Raw genomic sequence first — 25,138 nt, forward strand, 5'->3', positions numbered from 1 at the left:
TAACTGGTGGCTCTTCCAAAATGAGAGAGAAATCGTAGGTCATTCCCCAGAATACTGCTTTTCTAGAAGACTGTATTATAGTTCATGGAATTAGGTCACTTGCTCAAATGACACTGTTATACATACCAGCCACTTCGCTCTCTCAGAAATCCCATTGCTGCTTGATAGTTGAGTAGGCGGCAATAACTCCAGAAGTAGGATGACATTATGGACCCCAAACATTACATATTTGAATGTAATATGTTGGACATATATACATGTTGACATCCAGTCCTGTTCTAAAGGATAAGGAAAAGAAAAGGTTGGATTTACATCATAACATACAGCAGGGTTAGTTGTGATGGCTGTAGTCCCACATGTACAAAAAGACAAACACACATGTACAACAAGATATTTATAGACCTTTCTGCTCCTCTATTACAGCGTCTAACAAACATCTCTCCGGGGAATACAATTACTAGAAACAGCCCCAAATGTAATGGTGGCCAGTCTCCTCAAAATCCACGATATGACAGGTAGGCCTGGTACATTTTTACTTAAATTATAGCATAAGGATGGACAATTATACATGTCTTCAGACAGCCAAATACTTAATACAAAATGACAGAGTTAAACAGCCTGTTCTGTCTTTTCTCAGTTCCAACTCAGGAAACTCAGCAAGACCAAGCCTTACAAAACATGATTCTAATATGGACCATTCTTAACTGGTCCCTTCAGTACTTAAAAGAGACAGCACTGTTTTTTCCAAATCTTTAACCTGTATAGCTGGTGTCCCCTGTGTAATAACTTCTATCAGTGTATGAGGGCCTAGTTCTTAAAGGGGTTAAAAATCCTCATCTCTCAATGAAATCCCAGTTAAGTGAGTGTGCTCAGCACTTTTGCTCAGCACTTTGCAGAATGGGATGTCTAGAGAGGATAAGACCATTTAATTAATTTTCAGCTTCAAAAATTCTTGGGCTAACCTATTAAATGGTCAAAGCAACTAACTGTCTACTTTGTTTTATTGGCTGTAAGTTCTAGATCCAAAACCCACTGAAATCAATGGAAAGACTCCCATTGACCTCACTGGGCTTTGGATCAGGCTGTAGGTCATACCATTTTACTGGCCTGACGCATTCTCTTTGGAGTTAGCCAGAACTGCAGTGAAAAATGTGTTTTCTTTCTTAAATGACAGATTTTTTGCTTTTCTCCCTCCCCGCCCCCCTTTGGTACTCAAACTGCATATAGATCTATATTAGGGCCTTTATATGGTTAAATATATATTTTGGCAGTGAGTTGATAATCCTTTGTAAACATTAAATTGGCTTTCATTTTACACTAATGATATCCAAATATATCATTAATTCAATACTGTTATTGAATCTGCTGTCTTCATGTTGGAGACTTGTTTGCAGGCTATAAAATTCTGATTGCAACAAACTATCCTTCTGCTAAACGCAGAAAAAATAGGTTCCCTCTTGTTGGATCCTCTGTATATTTGAAAGGAGATGTCCCTTACTAAGTTGCACATTAAATGGAGTAATTTTCTGAGGTGAAGGAAGGAAGGAAGAAGTCTATTTAGCAGGCCTGAGAGATGTCCTTCTCTGAGAGCATTAAACAAACCTGCTATTCTGTGCAATCTAGTGTATTCCAATCTAAAGTGGAAAAATTGACTTCTTCAGAAGTACATGTGCCAGGGGTAAAACTCATTCCTGGCAGGTATGGTTTAGCAGTATTTAGAGAGAGATGAACTTCTGTTCCCAAAATGCTTGTCCATTTTCAACACTTCATATCATACAAGAAACATTAGATCAGTGTTAAGAAATCTGGGTGCTCGTTTGGATTCTAACGTTGCTTTTAAGACATTTGCAATAGTAAATATATTTTTCTTTTCTCTGGTCATATAACGTCTCTCAAATTAAGTTGCCTTAAGCATGTATGGATTCCCAACACTGAATACGTGATTTACTGATTTTGAAAATTTGACTAATGTAGTCCTCTGCCTGAGGTTATTTATGCTTAATGCTCTTAACTTTGCTACAGTTTGCACCCTTTGTTCATACAGGTATATCAGTGATTTTCTATAGGCTATGTGCATAAATACAAATAGTACTACTGTACAACTGTGGTATTCCAAAACCAAGATCATGAGTATTTGAATGAAAACTCATTACCCTGGGAGCATGGAAATAGACAGTTCTGAAGTTGTTGCAACAGAAAATAGTCCCTGTAATGGCCCTTGCTGGCCAGTAGTGGATAGGAATTATATGGGAGTCGGTAACCCTGTGAATCCCAATGAATAGAAACTCCAGCCCCACAGAAGGCTGCATCTCCATGCTGCACACTAGTGCTCAGATCACCTGGCAACAAAACTCTACAAGGAACAATGCTGCCATTGGCTATATTAGCTGCAACTGAGATGTCCTGCATCTCCACTCCTATAAGATAGAACACTACTTTCAGGCATTTTCTACCCCACTTTACTTTTATTTGCTCCTGTCCCTGCTTGATGCAGATAGGGGCTGGAGACCGTAATACCTTTTTTGAAGGTTGTCCTCCCTCCCTCCATTTCTCTCTCTAGTTTCCTTTCCCCTTTTTGTACAAATTAACTTAAAAAGCAAAGACAGTGAGTCACTTTTACTTCAAGCACTATTGCCATTTGAGTATCCTATTGTCTGTCATGGCACCCAAAGCAAAACAAAGATGGCCTTGGAAAAGGAAAGAGAATCAAAGGGGAACATTGGCTTGGAAAGGAGGGGAGGGTCAAGCCCATACTTAGGAGAAACCAGTTGTTTCTGCTGTTATGCTAAAGATTATGTGTAGGACAACCAAAACTGGAACTGAACACATTTCTGCACTGCTTCTTCTACTGTTGCTGAGCTTGTGATTTCTGCTGCCTCCTTTTTCATATTCACAGATATTTGCAGGCCAATAAATTATGAGCTAAAACCTGGATACATCCATTTACATTCAGGTTCAGTATATCGAGACCATCTTCCAGGTCCTGGGATGCACTAACATCTCTACTGCCCTGTTTTTAATATGTTCCTGGTACAATGTTCAATTTTTTAAACAACCATTTCCTTTTGCATTTAAGAATAACTCATTATGCCAGGCTTTGAATAACTACAACATCCTCACCATGGCATGTTAGATGAACTGTTTGGGTGCTCACTTCTAAGGGCCTAAATTAAGGAACTCATTTATTGGAGATTAAAAAAATAGAGATCCTTCTTTCAGTAAAGGGCAATAAAATGTGTAGCTGAAATGTCTTCTTTTGTTGGGTCCTGTAAAAAGCATATTTCCCCCCACTTTTGTCACCAGATCATCTCGTTCTTCCTATGTGGATGAAGATGAGTGTTTAGCCCTTTGTGACCCTCTGCAAAGGATAAACTGTGATGCTGATAGCTTGTCTGAAAGCTGCTTTGACAGTGGTTTGTCTACCTTGAGAGACTCAAATGAATATGATTCAGAAATGGAATGGCGACATCAAAGAAGTTTTCAAAGGCCACACTGTATGCAGGACAGTTCTGTTGGTGATGCTTCTGATACAGATGTAAGCTCCAGTCTTACTGCATTTCTAAGAGATACCTTTTGTTTGGAGGCAAAATTAGCCCCCTGTTTGTAAAGTGAAATTGATCTTTTCATATGAGTCAGGGAACCTAAATTGTCTTTACCTGGGCTATAAGCATTAAAACAGAATTAATAGGATATTTTTGTGGGATGCTTAAGGGAACACTCTGTGATTTAAAAACAGTCCTATTTTAACTGATTGTATAGGCTCATTAATGACCCTATATCTTTTTGTAAGTTTGTAAAAGTGAATTTAATATTTGTGAAAGTTGATAAATTGTTAGCCCTGAAGATTAAAGTCCTCCTCTTATCAACAAAACAGATACAATAGAGGGAATACATCCTGCCAATGTGCCTTGGCAGTGATGTGGAAAGAGGAGAATAATAATAATAATAGATTAAAGCTTACAACATTTTACATGCAGAGATCTCAAAAAACTTTACAACGTAGGAAAGCATTGTTGTCTTAATTTAACTAAAGAGGAAACTGAAATGGAGATAGATGTCGTGACTTACTGTGAGGCAGTGACAGAGCTGGGTATAGAATACTGGCCTCCTGACTCCCAAGTAGCTCAGTCTCCCTGACTCTTCAGTCCCTGGTCTTGGTGTTGAGAATGCTACTAAGGGTACCAATTAAAGTCAACTGCTGTGACTTTGTTTAATTGAGGAGTTGGTGGCTCAAACTAGTTGAAGTATTTCATAACTTTTGAAGTAATTTTTTTGCACTGTTTCTTGTAATCCCTTTGAATCTGAATATTTTCTTACTGAAATCTTTTACTCCTATTACATCTGGAAACCAGATTGATGTTGTAGGGTTGTTTATGAGTACTGGGCATTTGGCAATGATTGTTCTTGAGAACACTAGAGTAGAGAAAGATATTTGTTTTGGGGAAAAAAATCCAAGATACCTAACACTTCAAAGCACTATTCTTTTTCTGAATTGAGATATTACAAAAATAGTAACATAACATTTGCTGGTACTTGCAGGTTCCAGAGATCAGGGATGAAGAGGCTCATAGTCCTGACAACAGCAGTACAGCAGAAGATTGGAAACCCTCACAACCAGTCAGTCGAAGCAGCTCTAGTGCTTCAACAAGGAGGTGTCTCCCTGCCCTCTCTCCACAGGTAACCAGTCCAGAGCAATTTTATATTTTAGTTTGATATACATAACGATACTGCAATTTGTTTTCATTTTTAATATGGATTTGGTGGGCTCTTTTTGCTTTTAGACAGACACAATAGACCGTAACCTGAAATACCCTAATTCAGAGAAGGCTTACAAGATAGTTCTTGCTGGGGATGCAGCAGTAGGGAAATCCAGTTTCCTTATGAGACTTTGCAAGAATGAATTTCGAGGAAACACCAGTGCAACTCTGGGTAAGGATTTGAGATCTAAAGCATATGGGTGCCTAAATATGTATTAGGTTGGGGGAAACAGGACCATTTAGTTATCTCTATAAAACATGTCCTGAACACACTCTGCACAAAGACCTCCCCTGTTAAAATCGGTGTGGAGGCGCTGCAGTATCAGGATCCTGGAACTGACTTTACAAAAAAATTCTCTTTCAATTTTCCATTATCTTTTCTCTTTCCTGCTATGATTGCTACCCCCCATGTGGCTCCTCATGGCCCTGCAGTTGCAGTGCACTCAGGGCCCCTGCGATTCTTTCAGTCAATTAGGTTGGTTCAAAACCACGTTCCCTCGTCCTGGAGTCTGATTTTTATTAAGACTTTTTCTACAAAGTTTAACTCCCTTTGTTAGTTGCTCCAGTTTATGCCCACTCTGAATCTATATAAGAGTCTCTTGCTCCTCTTCAGGAGCTCTCCCAGCCCCCTTTCTGGAACTGGACTTTAAATTGTCACTTTCTGTCCCTCCTCAAATCAGGAGTCTTCAGCTTCCCGCCTTAGAGCAGGGTTATAATTTAGGCAATTACAGGTCTCTCTGCTTAAGAGTGGAACCCCCAGCTCTCCTCCTGGAGCGGGGTGTACTTCAAGAAGTCACTCTGTCTCTCCTTAAAGTAGGATCCCCAGCCTTCTCCCTAGAGCTGGATAATTCAGAAGTTATTGATTATCTCCTTAAGCCAGGAGTCCCTCATCTGGAGTACATCCTCATTTAGGTCACCAGTGGAGCCTCAGCCGGATTCTCCTCCAACTGACTCTCTTCCCCTAATTAGTCCTTTGATCCTCATGCTAGGAGGGTTCAGCAGGCAAACTTTCTCCTTCTGGTGTCATCCTTCAGGGGAGGCAACACATATGCTAGTCCCCTTCTCCCAGCTCATCTCCAATTAGTCAGGTGAGAGGGGAGCCTTGCCACACCCACTCTTACTTACTTTCTCCAAACAGTAACTTATTTTCTCCAAAGAATACTTATACTCGGAACTGCTTCCTCTCTACCAATACCTCTTATTATCTAGGTCTTTGCATGTATCAAACCCTCCCAGAATCCGAAACAGCCTTATGAGTAGACAGGCAGAAGGGGGACACTTAAGGATCCTAACCCTCGTGTCTATCCTTTTTCATATCATTTTGTCTTCATCCCTTCGTCTTCAAAGTGTTCTTGAAGCCTGGAATAGCTCTAATTCAAATGCAGTTGGAGGGATTTTAACAAGCTTGGAGGTCTCAACAGTCCAATCTATATCATCGCATCCATGAACTACTGCAGTTCTATTAAGTTCAAAGCTTGACTTTTTTGTCTGCCCATCAAATCACTTGTATGTTTGTGTGTTCTGATTTTTTGTTTTGTTTTTGTTTGCTCCTTGTCTGGAATAAGGTCTACTATACAAAATATTTTCTGTCCTTCTGTAAAAGGCTTTTATAGTGTAACGTATGTGGAGCTTTTTGTTTATGATGTGAAATTTGCATCAATACTCCTGAGTAAATTCATGAGAGCATATTTTAATTCCCCCTCCCCTCCCGGCGAAAAGAACCAATTGATTATGCACCGTAATACATGGGGGGGGAGGAGTTACAGCATTTTTTTGGGGTGCCTGAACTTTTTGAGCTCTCTTACAATGTACTAAATGGCATCTAATTTGAAATGGCTGTTACAGCCTATTATTTGAAATATTTTACACTACTATTCATTTGTAATTATGTTGGTAATAGTATGAATGTAGTTCTTAAATCAAAGCCAATATTATGTCCACTGACTAGTTTTGTACACTTTTTTTTTCTTTTTAAAGGAGTTGATTTTCAAATGAAAAGGCTGGTTGTTGATGGAGAACCTACAGTGCTCCAGCTATGGGACACAGCAGGACAGGAGAGGTTAGTAATGCTCAACAGATTATTAGGATGTCGATGTGAATTGACTTGTTTCTTAGTGAAGAATTTGTATTAGCATCTGGCTTTTTTCCTAGTTGTAAGAAAAATTGTAACAGTTTCTTGTCCACATTATTTCTCCTATTTTTACTTTCAGTCCCTTCCTTACTTTTGCTATTTGTAAGGGCTCAGTCTTATGAGGTGTTCAATGACCTAAATTCCTATTAGGGTCCTTGACCTTGATTCCCATTGAGCACAGTCAGTTGTCTCTTCTGTAGTATCCAAAGTCTTTTTAAGAGAAGCATGATAAACTTGCACAAATTGCTGAACTCACATAAATGAATTTTTAAACTATCTGTGTAGTTTTATAAACCCTATAAAATCTCATGAGATCCTGGACTGCAAAGAGCCAATACATTTTAGCTGACACAGTTGTGCGTATATTAAGGTGCCTGGTCTAATTCCACTGAAGTCAGTTATAATCTTTCCATTCACTTCAGTAGAATTTGTATTGAGCATGCTATCTGTTTCTGCATTGAGTAAAGTTAGTGTATTTTGTGGAATAGGAAGTTAAAAGATATATTTGGCCCACTCATTCTTCATCATTATGTGAAGAATCTCAAATGTGCAATGTAAAGCCTTGTCAGTAATCTTAGTTTTGGAGCAGGCCGCTGTACGTTTACAGAAAAGAGGGAAGAGGGAGTCTATAATTGAGGGAGTCATCCCTGTTGTAAATCCATTGGTTTCATATTCCACACCCATTTTATTGACTTCAGAGATGTTATACGAGAAATGAATTTGGCCCACTGTGTTTATGAACTTTGCCTCTCGTGCAGGAATATAAACATGCTACCATATCATTGAAACTCCAGTGTAAAGAAGGTGTCCTTCATGTACATAGCTGTTTACTGTGAAGTGTTGTCTGATTGCAGTATAGGATACTGCAAGTTTTAATGGAGTGTTTATAGAAGTGCATAAATAATTTGGAGAAACCTTTATATGAATTCAGTAATGCATGCAAGTTTGTCACATTTTTCTTAAGAAGGCTGTGAGGGAGACATGTAATTATCAGACTAAGCTAATACAATAATGATTCATTATTATAGTAATACTAAAACTGTGTTTAAAATGTTTCAAACATCATTTTTTCTAAAAGATTTCGAAGTATTGCCAAGTCATACTTCAGAAGAGCAGATGGCGTGTTACTGTTGTATGATGTGACATGTGAAAAGAGTTTTCTTAATGTACGAGAATGGGTGGATATGATTGAGGTAAGAACTTAACTGTATGAAATTTGCAAAGTACACTTACTATGTAGTCATTTTTAATACTTTTTTAATTAGGAAATGGGCATTTCCATTGGGAGAACTCTGGTATGGGTCAGAACCATGGAATCCTTTTAGGGATACTTGTTTTATTTGTTTTTAAATCTACATTAAGGTGGTTGTGTTGCAGAATTGGCCAACATGCAGTTTCCACTAGTAATGCAAGTTAAATGCACAGCTCTCAGGACAAAAGAGAGTAAACTAAATCCTGACACAAGCTTCTGGGCTCCCATTAAATGTGATGAAATGTGGTGTTTGGTATCACAAAATACCATGTAATCAACCATTTCATATTGTTCCCCTCATCTTATCTCCCCCATCTTGTCTGACTATCTCAATTCCCTTTGATCTGAAAATGCAATACTCACCCATTTCAAATACTTTACAGGAGCAAGCTCAATTTTCCTTGTGGTCACTGCCACAGTACAGTGTGTTTCTTCCTGTACAACCAACATCTTTCCAATAATCCACAGCAGTGTTTTCCCCTCTAGCTTTATCTTATTATTACCCTTTTGTGTTACCTGAATACTAATTTGCATTTAATAAAAAGGGCTTCGCCCAAAGGTGTTTAATAGAAAGGAAGGTGATTAGAATTAAATTTCATTTCCCTCTTAGAAAGAATGCTTTTTTTTTTTTATCATGGAAATTGAATTAGCCCCTGTTTCTAGGGGTAATTGTGTCATATAAAATTACATAAGAATGGTCATACTGGTTCAGACCAGTTACCTATCTAGCCCAGTGTCCTGTCTTCTGACAATTGCCAGTGCCTGATGCTTCAGAGGTAATGAACAGAACAGGGCAATTTCTAGTGATCCGTCCCGTTGTGCAGTCCCAGCTTCTGGAAGTTGGAGATTTAGGGACCCTTGGAGCCTGGGGTTACAGTCCTGACCATCTTGGCTAACAGCCATTGATGGACCTGTCCTCTATGTACTTATCTATTTTTTAAACCCAGTTAAACTTTTGGCCTTCACAACATCCCATAGCAATGAGTTCCACAGGCAGACTCTGCGCTATGTGAAGAAATATTTCCTTATGTTTGTTTTAAGTCCACTGCCAATTAATTTTATCAGTTGACTCCTAGTTCTGATGTTATGCAAAAGGGTAAATAACACTTCCTTATTTATTTTTTCCATACCATTCATGATTTTATAGACCTCTATCATATCCCCCACTTATCTTCTCTTTTCTAAATTGAACAGTCCCCGTCTTTTTAATCTCTCCTCCGATCGAAGCAGTTCTGTATTCCTAATCATTTTTGTTGCCCTTATCTATACCTTTTTCAAGTCTAATGTGTCTTTTTTGAGCCATAATGGGCATAGTGTTAATTTCCATAAGACAGGTTTCAGAGGAACAGCCGTGTTAGTCTGTATTCGCAAAAAGAAAAGGAGTACTTGTGGCACCTTAGAGACTAACCAATTTATTTGAGCATGAGCAAATAAATTGGTTAGTCTCTAAGGTGCCACAAGTACTCAATTTCCATAAGAGTTATCTAGCAAATACAATTCTTGTTGGAAATGCATTCACTCCTTGATAGACTCACTATTAAGATGGCTATTTTAAGACATAGTGTAGGTTGTTTTATCTGCAAAGTGTTCAGCATGACTGGTGTTCAGCATATTTTAACTATCTACCATTTCTTGTGTTAGCATTACATTATTTTTAGGTGTTTTGGTGGTGAAGTAATTAATATGATGTGTGCTCCAATAACCTGCTGATATATTTGACCTTTTTTTGTATTCAGAATTTTTCAAAGGTAAATAAGCTATATATTTATTACAGGATGCAACTCACGAGAATATTCCAATCATGATGGTGGGTAACAAGGCAGATCTTCGCCAAACAGTTTCAGAACAAGGACAAAAATGTGTACCAATCAACTATGGAGAAAAATTGGCCATGGTAAGACGTATATCTAATTGTTTCAAATTTAACTGCCCTTAAAAACTTTAAGATGAGGTCTGGATAATTCACAAAAATAATTGTGAGGCAAAGTCTTTCATTTTATGGTCACCAAGATGGAATTTGGCCTTGAATGGTTAGTGCATACTTCCTGAGGTTGAAAAATGTCACCAGATAATGGCTATTTGCTAGTCTTTGTGAAATGAGTTAGCTGTCTCAGTCCAGTGTCGTCATCACAAACTGGCACATGGTTGACATTCTGAGAAAATTGGTCAAGAAATTCATGAGTCTGAGTAGGGTGACCAGATAGCAAGTATGAAAAATCAGGACGGGATGGGGGGCAATAGGTACCTACATAAAACCAAAGTCCCGAATATCGAGACTGTCCCTGTAAAATCAAGACATCTGGTTACCCTAAGTATGAGACTGATCTTGCCCACTCAGCATGAGTTCATCTTTGTACTCTACTACAAGTGTGAGGCACATTAGTGAGAGGATGTGAGGAAACTAGCTTCTGCTTCTCTTGTACACAGATGTTCTGAAGTTGAAGTATTTTGGTTTCCAAAGCCTAGATTATCTAAGGTTTTAGCTGCCTACCTCCCTTTGAAATCAGTAGAATGTGGACATCTAAATACCTTTGAGGATCTGGGCCTAAGAGTAATTCTGCACCACTCTCTAGCCATGACTGCAGCAGTTTTGGCATTATTTGTTGCATAGAAAAACAAAAGAAAGATTCTGGGCACTTGTACAGGGGATCTGAACATGCTGGTTGCTGTGGAGCTGTGCTTTATGGGATTCCCCACACCACCGCGGGCAGGGTTTTATGACTAGCCAGCAGTGGAGCAAGAGTTTGCTCAGTTGTTAGATCTGTGACAGTGCAGAATCCTTGGCCATTCTCTGTGCAAAGGTGTGTGGGCCTAGAGCTGTGGATGATGATGTAGCTAGTACTAGTTAAATACCAAGCTTTTAGGGGTTCTGGAAATATGATAGGTAGAATGTAAGCTCCAGTAACAGCTTCGAAGCTTCTGTTGCTGGTTTGTAGCCTCGCAGACAAGATTATTCAGGCTGGACCTTGGGACCAGGATTTGTTCCTGAATCAGTTACATATCTTAAAAGTTCTTAAGTTTAAAAAGCTATAAAACCAAAAATAAATGTTGTTACTGTAGTATTAAAACTAACATCTACAAAGTATAAAAAGGACCAAGAAATCCTGTTCACTTTAATTTGTTAAATCTGCTCTTCAGTAGTTCTTAAATTTTCCAAGGAAATAATTTGCAGTAAACATTTAGACCTAATTGTACAATAGACAATGTATCTGATCCTTTTATTTTCTTCTGGCAGACTTACAATGCACTATTTTGTGAAACAAGTGCTAAAGATGGATCTAATATTGTAGAAGCAGTTCTTCATCTTGCTCGGTATGTAGTCACGTTTCTAATATCAAATATTAGCTTTGTTGGTTAATATGTATTACAGTAACTTTATAAATAAATGTAAAACAAGATTCATTCTTAAGGTTTTACATGGCATGTACTTTATTTTATTTATAGAGTCCATTTTGATCTTAGTTGATTCCAGTAGAACAATTTTCAGTGTTAAATATTTATATTCTAAACACTTAAATTATGTGTGTATCTGTATATAAATATATCTCTATAGAATATAGATATTTGACATTGAAAATTGTTGTACTGGAATCAACTAAGATCAAAACGAGACTTTAAATAAAATGTGTGCCTTGTAAAACCTTTAAAAATAAATGTAAAACAGGATTCATACTTGAATAAGTTTCAGAGTAGCAGCCATGTTAGTCTATATCTGCAAAAAAACCAGGAGTACTTGTGGCACCTTAGAGTCTAACAAATTTATTAGAGCATAAGCTTTTGTGGGCTACAGCCCACTTCATCGGATGCATTGAATGGAACATATAGTAAGAAAATATATAAATATACACACATACAGAGAAGGTGGAATTTGCTGTACAGACTGTAAGAGGCTAATTAATTAAGATGAGCTATTATCAGCAGGAGGAAAAAAAAACTTTTGTAGTGATAATCAAGATGGCCCATTTAGATAGTTGACAAGAAGGTGTGAGGATACTTAACATGGGGATGTGAGAAAACCTGGATCTATGCAGGAAATAGCCTGACTTGATTATGTAAAGAGTTGTCACTTTGGATGGGCTAGCACCAGCAGGAGAGTGAATTTGTGTGGGGGGGTGGAGGGTGAGAAAACCTGGATTTGTGCTGGAAATGGCCCACCTGTTGATCACTTTAGATAAGCTATTACCAGCAGGACAGTGGGGTGGGAGGAGGTATTGTTTCATATTCTCTGTGTGTATATAAAGTCTGCTGCAGTTTCCACGGTATACATCTGATGAAGTGAGCTGTAGCTCACGAAAGCTCATGCTCAAATAAATTGGTTAGTCTCTAAGGTGCCACAAGTACTCCTTTTCTTCATGGGGAAATAGATTCAATATGTGTAATGACTCAGCTACTCCCAGTCTCTATTCAAACCCAGGTTAATGGTATCTCGTTTGCATATTAATTCAAGCTCAGCAGTTTCTCATTGGAGTCCGTTTTTGAAGCTTTCTGTTGCAGAATTGCCTCTCTTAAGTCTTCTACTGAGTGGCCAGAAAGACTTTAAAGAATCTGCACCACAAACACGAAAACAATATTAACATATTTACAGACAAAATTATGTTAAAGTGGAGCTCAAATATGGATCCCATTCTTTTAAAAATGTCTCTGGTTGATAAATGATACTTTCTAATGAGATACATGCATTTATTCTTTTAATCTTTCCATACGCTGAAGACACGTTTGGTTTTGTATCATTATACATGATTTTGCTACAGACAATTTTAATCACGTACATTTTCCTTGATGTCTACTGAATGTAAATTTTTTCCGAAGATACTTAAATTGCAAAAATCTGGATTAAATAAAACAATCCCATCTAGCAAAGCTTGCACATACTTGATAAATTCTAACTAAAACATTGCAATTTTCCTACAGTTTCCAAACTAGTATTAATTATGATTATATATAATTTTTAAAGGATCAGCAATATGTATTACATTTAATACATGGAGCTCCAGACTGGAGTCAATTGCTCACCATATTTATTTGTTTTTATTCTGTAGCTTGATAGGAGAATCAAATCTTTTGACTTGAAAGGTCAATATTTGTCTATTCCATGCTACAGTATTTTTAATGGTAATAGCTTGAATAAAAAATTGGATTGTTGGAAAGAAGTAATGCTGTCTGTTCAGTCAGAAAATGGAAAAATACCTATACGTCCAGTGAGAACAGGTGTAGCAGAGGTATAGTCATTCATTTATATTCAAATGTCAATACAAAGTTAATTGTTAACTTGTATGACTCGTTTCCAGGAACCTGGCTATGAATGCAACAGTGCATTGTGCTGTTAGAAATTTCTAGTGAAGCCATACAGCACAGTTACATAATGTTAAATCACAGGTGAAAAAACACGTTTCAGGCAACATTTGATTACAATAGTTCAATTTTGTGAGGGGACAAACTGCTCTTCCCATCTTGCCTATCTGCTTTCCAGTACCTTGAATATATGATTTTAACCAGTCTGTTCACTGGCTTAGTGAAAGTTCATTTCTGAGGGATCTGTTAATATTTGCTGTAATTGAAAGCAATGGCAGATGCACCAGATGCTGTCTAACAGTTTGGTCTGAGAAGGATGGTTCTACTCAGGGATTAATATTTCTCATTTTCTGGAAGTAATCATCTCTAACTTAACATTTCAATGGGAAAGTTAGACTTCTAGACCCATGTTACCTGTACTTAGGGTTTGATTTGCCACAGTTACTCATTTTAAGTAGTACCATATTGATGTCAGTAACTGATTTCAGTGGAACTACTTGGTCTGAGTAGTGAGTGGCAGAATTGAGGCTTTACAAGACACAATAATACTGGTACAAAATTGAAAATCATATGTACAGATAAACCAATTACAAGCATCTTTGTAATAAAGTGGCTAACGATATGCTGTATTTCTCAGAATAGATTTATATTTGTATAATAGTTTCTTACTTTTAATATATGAATATCTAGGGCGTAATGCTTTCCTCTGCTGTGAAATGAGGAGGGGTACAAATAAAAGAAAAAATGGGCTAAAAAGGAATGGAAAACATAACTAATTGTTTAGACCTCAAATTGGAGTTATATAATTAATAGTTTTCACATAACTATACTTATTTCCTTGTGCTAATTTTGCACTTTGTATGGAATTATTGCTGCCATTCCAAAGCAGAAACTGTAGAGAATTTCACTCAGTCCCAATACTTTCATTGATTTCATAAACTAAAAACAATTATCCTATTAGACAGTTTGTGAATTTACGTTACAAAGCAGTGGCTGACAGTGGGCAGTGCATTCCTTTTTAGTGCTCTGTGTAACATATTTTGAGTAGAAATACATTCCCCAAGCTGTATCTTGGTAATTTATTTCATTGCTGTCTTACAGTGAAGTGCGAAAAAGAAGTGACAATGAAGACACGGGGTCCGTAACCAACCTGGCTGAGCCAACTGTCAAAAAATCGATGCTAATGAAGAACTGCTGTAATATATAAATATCAAACTCCCTTTCTGCCCTAAATAATTTTACTTTTGTATTTTTATGACTTTTTAAAATGAAAAATGAAGGATTTACATAATGTGTTCTCCTTAATATGGATTTATATGTATATAGTAGTTGCAAAACTTGAGAAATTCAGTTCCTACTTTCTGCTGCTCTGCACTGGTGCACTTGCCTAGCCTCGCAGGCTGTGGTTTGATCTCACTTATATCAGTGTATGTCAGTAAAATCAAAGAAGTTACATTGGTTTAAAGATGGTCTGAGATCAGAATCAAGGCTTTTACTTTTGCCAGGAATTGATGATAGTCAGTACATACGGTACTGTATTTTCATTTCATTCATCTAGATATTTCCTTATAAAGTGAAAGAGGCTTCACAAACGGAAGACACTGTAATAATTTTATGTTAAACCCAGGATATTCAGAGCCCAGGGGGAAATTCCATCATTACTTCATCTAATTTTGCCTAGGACAGGAAATGCAGGTCCAATTATGTCTGTATGAAATATTCACAACAAACCACCCTGCCACTTGAAACTTACCTAGTTTCATTACAAACCTGCAAGGTTTGTCAAAAAGGCTTGTCAAATTTTTGAACTTTTTCAAGTGAATTAGTTGAGTTTTGAGCAAACCTCGGCAAATATATGGTGGTCCATCTGAAAAGCAAAACTCAAGTCTGATCCCACATGGAGGAAATACTTGCATGAATCCTGCAAAGCAAAAAGACAAATTATATACTGCTCCAACCTCAAGAGAGGTCACAGTATCTGCAGGATTTAGGAACACTGGGATGAATTAATGATGCAATTCCTGCTCGTTTATAAACGAGACAGTTACTGTTACTTTAATATAGGGGAATGTGAATTGTCCCTTCCCTCTTGTTTCTTCAAATGTTTGCCATTGATACATATGACAATTCAGACAGCTAAAGTGATGGACTCTAATAGTACAGAAGAGTCTGTCGTCGTCTGTTTTCTTAGTGAATCTTTAGGCCTTAAGCCATTTGTTAGCTGCTCTACATGCACAGGACTCCATATTAAATTTTTATTAAAGGAATCAGTTGGCTTGACCATGAGCCACTTTCCAAAAATCAGGCAATACTGTTCTCATTAAGGTAAGGCTGAGGACTCCTAACTCCCCTTGAAGTCAGTGGGAGCTGCGGATGCTCAATCTCTCTCTGAAATTCAAGACATTGGTTTTATTGAGTTTTCTAAAAATCTCATAGTTTAGTACATATTTTAAACGCAAAGCCTAAAATCATTAATGTAAAAATGACACTATTATAGTATAATTATTAAAATAGGAGTACAAAAAAAGCATCACACCCTAGTGACTTTGTTTAGTCTTTTGTTCCCTTACTTAAGGCCAGTCCTGCAAATATTTAGGCATGTGAGTGACACTTTTCCTGCAGGTAGTCCCATTAAAACCAGTTCATGTTTATAGATATTTGCAGGATCAGAACCTTGGGGCCCAGTCCTCCTCCTGTTAAAGTAAATGGCACAGCTCCCACTGACTTCAATGGGAGTACTATTAGGACCCTTAGTGGCTGAGCAAACTATTTCAGCCTTTTTTTTGTGTATATTAAAAAAGGTTTCAAGCTGCAACCAGTCTGCCTAGTGTCAGACTTAAGTGAAGTTTTATGGTCTTACCTCAAACCCGTGAAAAAGTGGATACTAGCTGTAGCAACATTAGATATTTTCTGAGCCACTACATTTCAACAGAGTATAGCCAGTGACTGATATTAATTTTATAAAATATGGACTTCCCTAGAGTAGGGTAGTTTATCACCTGGGTTTTTTAAAAAAATGCCTTTTCAGGTAAAAAGATCTGTGTTTTTAGGTATTCTTTTAAAGCTATGTTTTCTCAGAGATTTTGTCCTCAAGTGACTAATCCTGAGCTATTCCAGCAAGGCAAAGAGACTATAATTCCAAATAAAATGGACACATCCATTATTTCCATATATTTTGGCCTCATAAAAGAAAATGTACTTGTGACCAGATCATGCCCCACAGTATCCATGAGCTGAGGGGAACCTTTGGACACAGATCTACCTTATCACACATGGAAGAGGTAAGGAGTAACCTACTTCTGCAGCACCACCCTACCCCACCTGGCAGAAATCTCTCTGTGGGTCTTGAGTCTGTTGTGGGGGAGATGACAGAGGCTGGGAGAAGAGTGGGCGAGCTAGGCATATGGCCATGGAATATAAGCAGAAAAGATAATGCAGCCATTTTTCTACAGAGGCAGCCATGGCCAGCGGGAGCTTGGCTTTGCTGTCAAGGGGAAGAGCTCCATGCGGATCATTGGGAATCCAGGGTTTCTTCAATGAGTGGGAAGGGAGGGAGGGCTTAATTCTGCCTCCCCCCTCCAAAGGAGTGAGTTGAGTGGAGCTCTGCAAGGGTTTCATGGAGATTTCCTCCTCCAAAGCCCGCTCCTTTGATCAAGAGGGAACATAATCCAGCTTTTGGCTTCTAAAAGCCTATGCTGACAATATATAGGCTTTCAAATCATTAATCTGTTTGAAATTGACCTTCCCAGTAAGAAAGCTAGAAACATATTAACTCTTTATTTCAATTCAAGTTATTGCTCATTCAGTGTTGATAACTTCTGCTCACTCTTACTGCCACTCCAGAATTTTTCCCAATAATAGCTGTCTTTCCTGTTTAAAAAATAGGCGAGAGAAAAGTCAGAACAATCACAGGTTATCTTTGATTTCATTGACAATGAAGGAGAAATAGAAGCTATCCTTGAAAATTCTGCAGGAACTTTTTAAAGTAATGAAACTGTGTCATGTTAGTATTCAAAAGAGAAATCCCATCAGCGGTGAAGCTGTCTTGAAGACAGTGTCTTCATCTATATTAAATAGTTACAATTTAATATTAAGGGCCCAGTCCTGTAGAGCCTTTTCCACACATCTTCTGTGGGAAATAATATGGATCCACAGGACTGTAACTCAACCTGAGCTGAGGCTCCTTTCGTATGTTGGGCCTGATTTTGGAAGATGCTGAGCTTGAAAGCTGAAGGTGTTCAGCACAACCCTGAACGGGACACTTTGTGTGCACCCAAGAATGCTATTGACCTCAGTGAGAGATTTAGGTGTACAGAAATATAAGACAGGGCCCCAGAGCTAGGAATCTAAGGTTGGCATATGGCTAATATTTTCTCCCCAAAGATAGGAAAGGACCAAGTCGCATCGAACTTTTGAATTTATTAGCTTTTCTTATTAGCATGACTCACCATCTTAATATTATTTAAATGTAGTTTGTATATTTCATTGATTATTGAGACATCTAAAATTCCAGTGTGTTACTGATTTAATAACCTGGGGTTGTACAATTAAGTACAAAATGTTCAGTATTTTGGCAGTTTTAAAATAGGACATTACGTACTCCATAGAAATTTTCTTCTTGGCATTGTAGATCTGGGTCCTGTAAACAGGCATTTGTGGGATGTACTTTTTTAAAAAAGTAGATTCGAAATCCATATGGAAAGTAGTTTGTGTGCATGTGCAGTAAATGCTTTTCCAAATGTATTTAATGTGATATGCCCGAATCCTGGAAAGAAAACCATGCGAATGGAGTCCTGTGCCTGTACAGAGTACAGCTGAAGTCAGTAATGTCAGTTGCCTGATCACCCAGTTCTCTCTGTGGGACTGGTGTCTTGGGGCAGTTCTTGTTGATTTTAATGACCGGACGTGTGTGTCTAGGTATTTTGCCAAAATTTATAAATTGAATCTATTTTTTTTAACAATGTGACTTTTTTATTTTGCATTTGTGTGAGCTATAGCTAAGCAAACACACCTTGAAACAATTGTTTTAAAAATTTTAAAAAAGTGTGATGGTCAAAATAGTGTCAGCCAGATTTCATCCTGGAATGTGTTTTATGGTCAACTTTTATAAATCCTTAGAAAAAGGGCTTTGAAATGAAAATCTGGTGTCACTGAGCCAAATTCTGTACTCGTTCTAGGCAATGGAGTTGCAGAGAGTGCAGCTCTGGACAGAATTTTGCTCACTGGCCATAGCAGTGTGAAGAGCTCTTGTCATAGTTACATTTTATAACACCCTTTTGCAATTAGATTCACTAGAGCAGTTTTTTAAAGCCCTGATGGGATCATTCTGACTCAGTGGTTGTCCACACAGGCATAAGGGTCTGTGCTACTGTAATCAATTGTAGGATTTGGGCCTAAATATTAGAGAGAGTGTGTGTATGCATGCACAATTTATTAGAAACACATCGGTTCAGGCCCTGCTCCTGCAATATGATGCATATTCAGAGATTGCTTCTATACAGAGCTCCATTGACTTCAGTGGGGGCTGTGCGCAGGCGTAAAAGTCTTCTCCCATGAATCACTTTGCAGGATCAAGGCCTTATTTAGAAATCCTGCAATGATGGCCCCCGTTAAGTCTGACAATTGGCATAATATGAGATGGCATTCATGGTAAAATAAGAGGGCTTGGAATGAAATTATTAATTTTAGAAGCTAAAATATCTGCCTTTAAAAAAAAAATCAAAGCTAATATTTATATAAGGTCCTTCTTTTGTTTTGCTTTGAAAAGTTGTCTTGCCTACTGCCTAAAACATATGGCAGCAAACAGCAGATTTATGTTCTGGCATGTCTGTACTATTGTGTTTGTTTGTGTTTCTCTATGATTTTGTTCAGTACTTAAAGCTGTTCATTTATTGCACAAAGTCGTTTTGTTAGTCAGTGGCTATGTTATCTTAATGCCTATATTTATTTTTAAAGGAACGTCTTTTCACGTTTTTTTTCCAACAGAATCTGTAAATAAGATTTTTTTTATGCACTTGACACACAAGTATTATTTTCGTCCTTCATTGTCTTTCCCTTTTTTAATGGTCACATGTTAAACGTATTTTGAGGCAGCAGTTTTTGTGGGATGCTGTTAAATATCCAGGTGATCAAATGATTTTTTTTCTCGGGATCTCTCATGTATTTAGCACTATTTAGTTGCTTGCTTATTAAAATTTGCTGTATTATTTCCCTTACTCAAGAGTGTAGTTATGATCTAACTGCTTGAAACCATATTTAAAACATATCTTCTCTCATATTCATTGAACAATTCCTTCTTATTTTAGCAAATACTGTTGTGATCATAGAGCACGCTTTATCCAAAAAGATCCCAAAGCACATTACAAAACTAATTGGGCAATCCTGCAAGGAACATCATGTGGACAGACCCCTGCACCCATGTGGAGAACTCCATCAGTGGGCTTCTGTGCCAGCATAGAGGTCTGTTCACAAGAAGATCCTTGTACAAAGCTTTTTGACAGGCTGGGGCTTTGCAGCCTATATATTCTGAAGTGTAGCCACCTCTGGGGTTAAACATGGTTCCTGTTTAACACTCACAGCAATACTAAACATTGTAGTACAGGAAGTGAAGAATATCAACTCTGACAGATAGCAGATGGATGTTGAGGTAGGTACAATGTATTTATCCACATTGGAATTTGATGAGGACAACAGGGTTAATATCTCTTATTCTGTCCCACAAAAAACATGATACTTATGATCATCACTAGTGATTAAGACCTCATTTTACATTTCTCCTGCAATTTCAGTGTCCCCTACCACCATGTCCCAAGGTGTTGAGACAGTAGGTGATAGTTTCCTCTAACTACTAATCTATCAACATCACTTCCTGCAGCACTCGGTATTTGAGTAAAGATGTCCCATCCATGCATGGACAGGCATAATGCTGCTTAGCTTAGATCTGACATCATAGCCTGAAGGTTTTTGTTTTTGTTTAACTATTACCTGGCATTTCATTTTTTTTAAACCCAAACCACTTGTTTTTTAGGTTCAATTTGTGCCACAGAAGGTTGTAAAGAGTGCGCTGTCACTCACATTTTCAGCCCTTAGAGATACAGATTATAATTAACTTCCCACTAGCTGCATATATGTGAAGTTAGTAGTTAAATGATTGGCTAACAAATAACATTTGCATAAACCATGCTGTGCAGACTTCTAAGTGAATATGAAGTAAAGTATTTAAAATAGAGATTTATTTTCATACTTGTATAGCGAGCAGATTCAGTGAACTTTAGTTTTATGTGCCAGTTTAATTACGGACTATGTGTTAAAAAAGTGTGCAATAAAATAAACAGGCCCTATAGTGTGAAACAATTGTTTTGAAACTTTGATTTATTCTGTTTACAAATATGACTGCAAGAACTGTGGTGTTTGTGCTTGTTGTTTCTCCTCAAAACTACAGATCATTCCAACCACTGTGTGATTTTCTACATATGTTTAAAAAGAACCACGTGTTGTCTATTACATATTGCTGTACAATAAAGTGTGCATTAGTGGCTATTCAATAGGGTTTATTTTTTTCCAGTTTGCCACTAAGCTGCACCCATAAATATGTTGTTTAATGAAATACAGTACAAGTGAGTAACTTTATTTCCCCAAAGCAACTGAATGGCAGACTCTGGACAGCAGTGCACTAACAATTAGTATACCAACTAGAGTGGGTGACATTTTTCAGGTTAATATTTTCACCTAAAAATGCAATTTGGTTGACCCAAAACTATTCCTGAATTTGTGTTGGATTTGCTGAATACTTTCAGCCACAAATTTCTTCCAGGCTAGATCCACAAGGGGACTTAAGCACCATTCACAAAATAGAAGAGCTCCTGTCACCTCCCTTATGTCCAATAGCATTTAAGGCACTTACCTAGGATGTGGGAGAAACAGATTTAAATCCCTGCTCTTCAGGAGAAACTTGAACTTGGATCTTCCACAACCAAGGAGAGTGCCCTAACCACCAGGCAATAGGGTACTCTGAGGTGGGCTCTCAATCTCTCCTGTTGAAGCTGTTCCACTTTTTATGACCTACTTAAATATTCACTGGGCCAGAGAGTGAGACTGTTGGGGTTAGGGCACGGAACGAGGTTCTAGATTCTGCTCAAATAAATATTTTATACAGAGTGGAACAGCTTCAACAGGAGAGACAGAGGGACTAGTGCACCAGCATTTTGAATAGCCCAGTAGATAGGGTACATACCGAAACTGTAGAAGACAGCAGTTCAACTCCCTGTTCTGAATCAGGCAGAGTTCCTTCTCTACCACAGACTTCCTGTGTCACCTTGGGCTGACCAGTCTCTCTCCTTCGGTTCCCATCTGTGACATGGGCTTAACAATGCTTCCCTCCTAATGGGGTGATGTGATAATGGGGGGCGGGGCATGTAAGTACATCACAGGGATAGAATAGTCTGCTAATTTTGCCTTTAGAAGTTGTCACTGGAGCTTGTAGGAAATTTTCATAACAATGATCTTCTGATGGAAAATTCATTTTCTACAAAATCAGTTTTCTGTGGAAAAATTTCAATTGCCCATCAGGAAACTGCTCACAGCTCACAGCATCCCTGTTGCTTGGCAGACTGCCTGGCAGGCCTGTGGGGGATATATTTACACTGCAAGTAAACACTCCCCGCCTGGCCCATGCAGTTGACCTGGGCTGGTGGGGCACAGGCTAAGGGGCTGTTGAACTGCACTGTAGGGTTTCAGGCTTAGCTCTAGCTCCCTGTGAGGTGGGAGGGTCCCAGCGCTTGGTCTGCAGCCTGAACCCGGACAGTTACACCATAATTAAACAGCCCCTTAGCCCAAGCTCCATAAGCCTAAATTAGCTGCATAGGCCAGTCATGGGAGTCTAATTGCAGTGTAGACATATCTTAGGAGCCCAAACTTCCAGGCCTTGTGGCTTCTTAGCAGCCTGGAAGCTCTGGGAGCCCCAACTCCCAGGCTGTCCAAGCTGGCTGGCTCATGGCCTCGTGGTCTCCCAGGTTTCTGGGTCACTCTGGGACCTTAAAACCTTAAAAGTTTAAATGAAATATTTGAAATTCCAATTCAGTTGCGAATGTTTAAATTTAAAATTTAGTTGCAGAACACTTTTAAAAAAAGTCGGACTTTCCCACAAAATGGTAATGCCAGTTTCTGTCCTGCTCGAGTGGGCACAAAAGATCTTTACTGATTGGCTTCCTGCTATAGTTTTAAAGAAAAAAATACACATCCTCATGGTGTGACTCTGCCACTTGCCTCAGATAACTTGACCTCAGTATTTGCAGTAATGTAGGTATTGCACATCGTAAACCTAGGTAATTATTTATAGCTCCATACATGCACACTTTTCAGAACAAAGGCTGATAGAGTACTACCTAGGCTAGTTGACACTCTAAAGCCTTGATGGTAGGATGACAAATGGGAATGAGGAAATGAAGGTAGATATTACCACATCCGAGGTAGAAGCCAAACTCGAACAGCTTAATGGGACTAAATCGGGGGGCCCAAATATTCTTCATCCAGGAATATTAAAGGAACTGGCACATGAAATTGCAAGTCCATTAGCAAGAATTTTTAATAAATCTGTAAACTTAGGGGTTGTACCATATGACTGGAGAATTGCTAACATAGTTCCTATATTTAAGAAAGGGAAAAAATGTGATCCGGGTAACTGTTAGTTTGACATCTGTAGTATGCAAGGTCTTGGAAAAATTTTTGAAGGAGAAAGTAGTTAAGGACATTGGGGTCAATGGTAATTGGGACAAAATACAAAATGGTTTTACAAAAGCTAGATCATGCCAAACCAACCTGATCTCCTTTGAGAAGGTAACAGATTTTTTAGACAAAGGAAACGCAGTGGATCTAATTTACCTCGACTTCAATAAGGCATTTGATACGGTAATTATTAGCTAAATTGGAAAAGATGGGGATCAATATGAAAATTGAAAGGTGGATAAGCAGCTGGTTAAAGGGGAGACTACAACGGGTCACACTGAAAGGTGAACTGTCAGGCTGGAAGGAGGTTACTACTGGAATTCCTCAGGGATCGGTTTGGGGACCAATCTTATTTAATTTTTTTATTACTGACCTTGGCACAAAAAGTGGGAATGTACTAATAAAGTTTGCGGATTACACAAAGCTGGAAGGTATTGCCAATACAGAGAAGGACCAGGATATCATACAGGAGGATCTCGATGATCTTGTAAACTGGAGTAATAGTAATAGGATGAAATTTAATAGTGAAAAGTGCAAGGTCATGCTTTTAGGGATTAATAACAAGAATTTTTGTTATAAACTGGGGACACATTATTTGGAACTAACAGAAGAGGAGAAGGACCTCGGAATATTGGTTGATCACAGGATGACTATGAGCTACCAATGTGATATGGCGGTGAAAAAAACTAATGCGGTCTTGGGATGCATCAAGCGAGGTATTTCTAGTAGAGATAAGGAGGCATTAGTACTGTTATACAAGGCACTGGTGAGACCTCATCTGGAATATTGTGTGCAGTTTTGGTCTCCCATGTTTAAGAAGGATGAATTCAAACTTGAACAGATACAGAGAAGGGCTACTAGGATGATCCGAGGAATGGAATACCTGTCTTATGAAAGGAGACTCAAGGAGCTTGGCTTGTTTAGCCTAACCAAAAGAAGGCTGAGGGGAGATATGATTGCTCTCTATAAATATATCAGAGGGATAAATACCAGGGAGGGAGAGGAATTATTTAAACTCAGTATCAATGTGGACACAAGAACAAATGGATATAAACTGGCCATGGGGAAGTTTAGACTTGAAATTAGACAAAGGTTTCTAACCATCAGAGGAGTGATGTTCTGGAACAGACTTCCTCGGGGAGCAGTGGGGGCAAAAGACATATCTGGCTTGAAGACTAAGCTTGATAAGTTTATGGAGGGGATGTTATGATGGGATAGCCTAATTTTGGCAATCAATTGATCTTCAACAATTAGCGGTAGATATGCCCAATGGCCTGTGATGGGATGTTAGATTGGGTGGGATCTGAGTTACTACAGAGAATTATTTCCTGGGTGTCTGGCTGGTGAGTCTTGCCCACATGCTCAGGGTTTAGCTGATCGCCATATTTGGGGAAGGAATTTTCCTCCAGGGCAGATTGGCAGAGGCCCTGTTTTTTTTTTTTTTGCCTTCCTCTGCAGCATGGGGCACGGGTTACTTGCTGGAGGATTCTCTGCACCTTGAAAACTTTAAACCACAATCTGAGGACTTCAATAGCTCAGACACCAGTTAGGGGTTTGTTACAGGAATGGGTGGGTGAGATTCTGTGGCCTGCATTCTGCAGGAGGTCAGACTAGACTATCATAATGGTCCCTTCTGACCTCAAAGTCTATGATTCTATCCTGCAGATGTGTATCAGGAGCATTACACCTGTGTTTAGTCCTGCTGAGTTCAATGAAGTGCACACGTACCTAAAGTAAAGTTACTCACATGCTTAAATGTTTGCAAGATTGGGGTCTAAATTAAGAGAACTATAAGATTAGGCAATGCCATAGGGAGGTGGCAGGAAATAGCGTAAGAGGAGGACAATGATTGTGTGTGACCAGGTACTATTTAAGGTGAAATTGGCAACTTTTTAATGTTGTTCATTGTATAACAACCTGGAATATTAACACAGATTGATTATTCACTCGGTGCTAAGTGTTGAACTTTCGAGACATATTCTA

General features: G+C 38.4%; 1 protein-coding gene across 2 annotated transcripts in view; it reads left to right on the forward strand.

The window, feature by feature from the left end:
* RASEF (RAS and EF-hand domain containing) overlaps positions 1-20,785 on the forward strand; it is a 55,095-nt gene extending 34,310 nt beyond the window's left edge. The window contains exons 9-17 of one of the 2 annotated variants that reach the window (XM_048851135.2): positions 424-515; positions 3,304-3,535; positions 4,540-4,677; positions 4,782-4,929; positions 6,735-6,816; positions 7,967-8,081; positions 9,915-10,034; positions 11,376-11,452; positions 14,534-20,785. In XM_048851135.2, coding sequence (XP_048707092.1) covers positions 424-515; positions 3,304-3,535; positions 4,540-4,677; positions 4,782-4,929; positions 6,735-6,816; positions 7,967-8,081; positions 9,915-10,034; positions 11,376-11,452; positions 14,534-14,639 — 1,110 coding nt within the window. In that variant the 3' untranslated portion in view covers positions 14,640-20,785. The remainder of the gene's footprint in view (positions 1-423; positions 516-3,303; positions 3,536-4,539; positions 4,678-4,781; positions 4,930-6,734; positions 6,817-7,966; positions 8,082-9,914; positions 10,035-11,375; positions 11,453-14,533) is intronic. The other variant, XM_048851136.2, reaches the window with a different exon arrangement.
* Positions 20,786-25,138: the final 4,353 nt, after the last annotated feature.

Source organism: Caretta caretta, chromosome 5 (assembly GCF_965140235.1).
Source record: "Caretta caretta isolate rCarCar2 chromosome 5, rCarCar1.hap1, whole genome shotgun sequence".
NCBI lineage: Eukaryota > Metazoa > Chordata > Testudines > Cheloniidae > Caretta > Caretta caretta.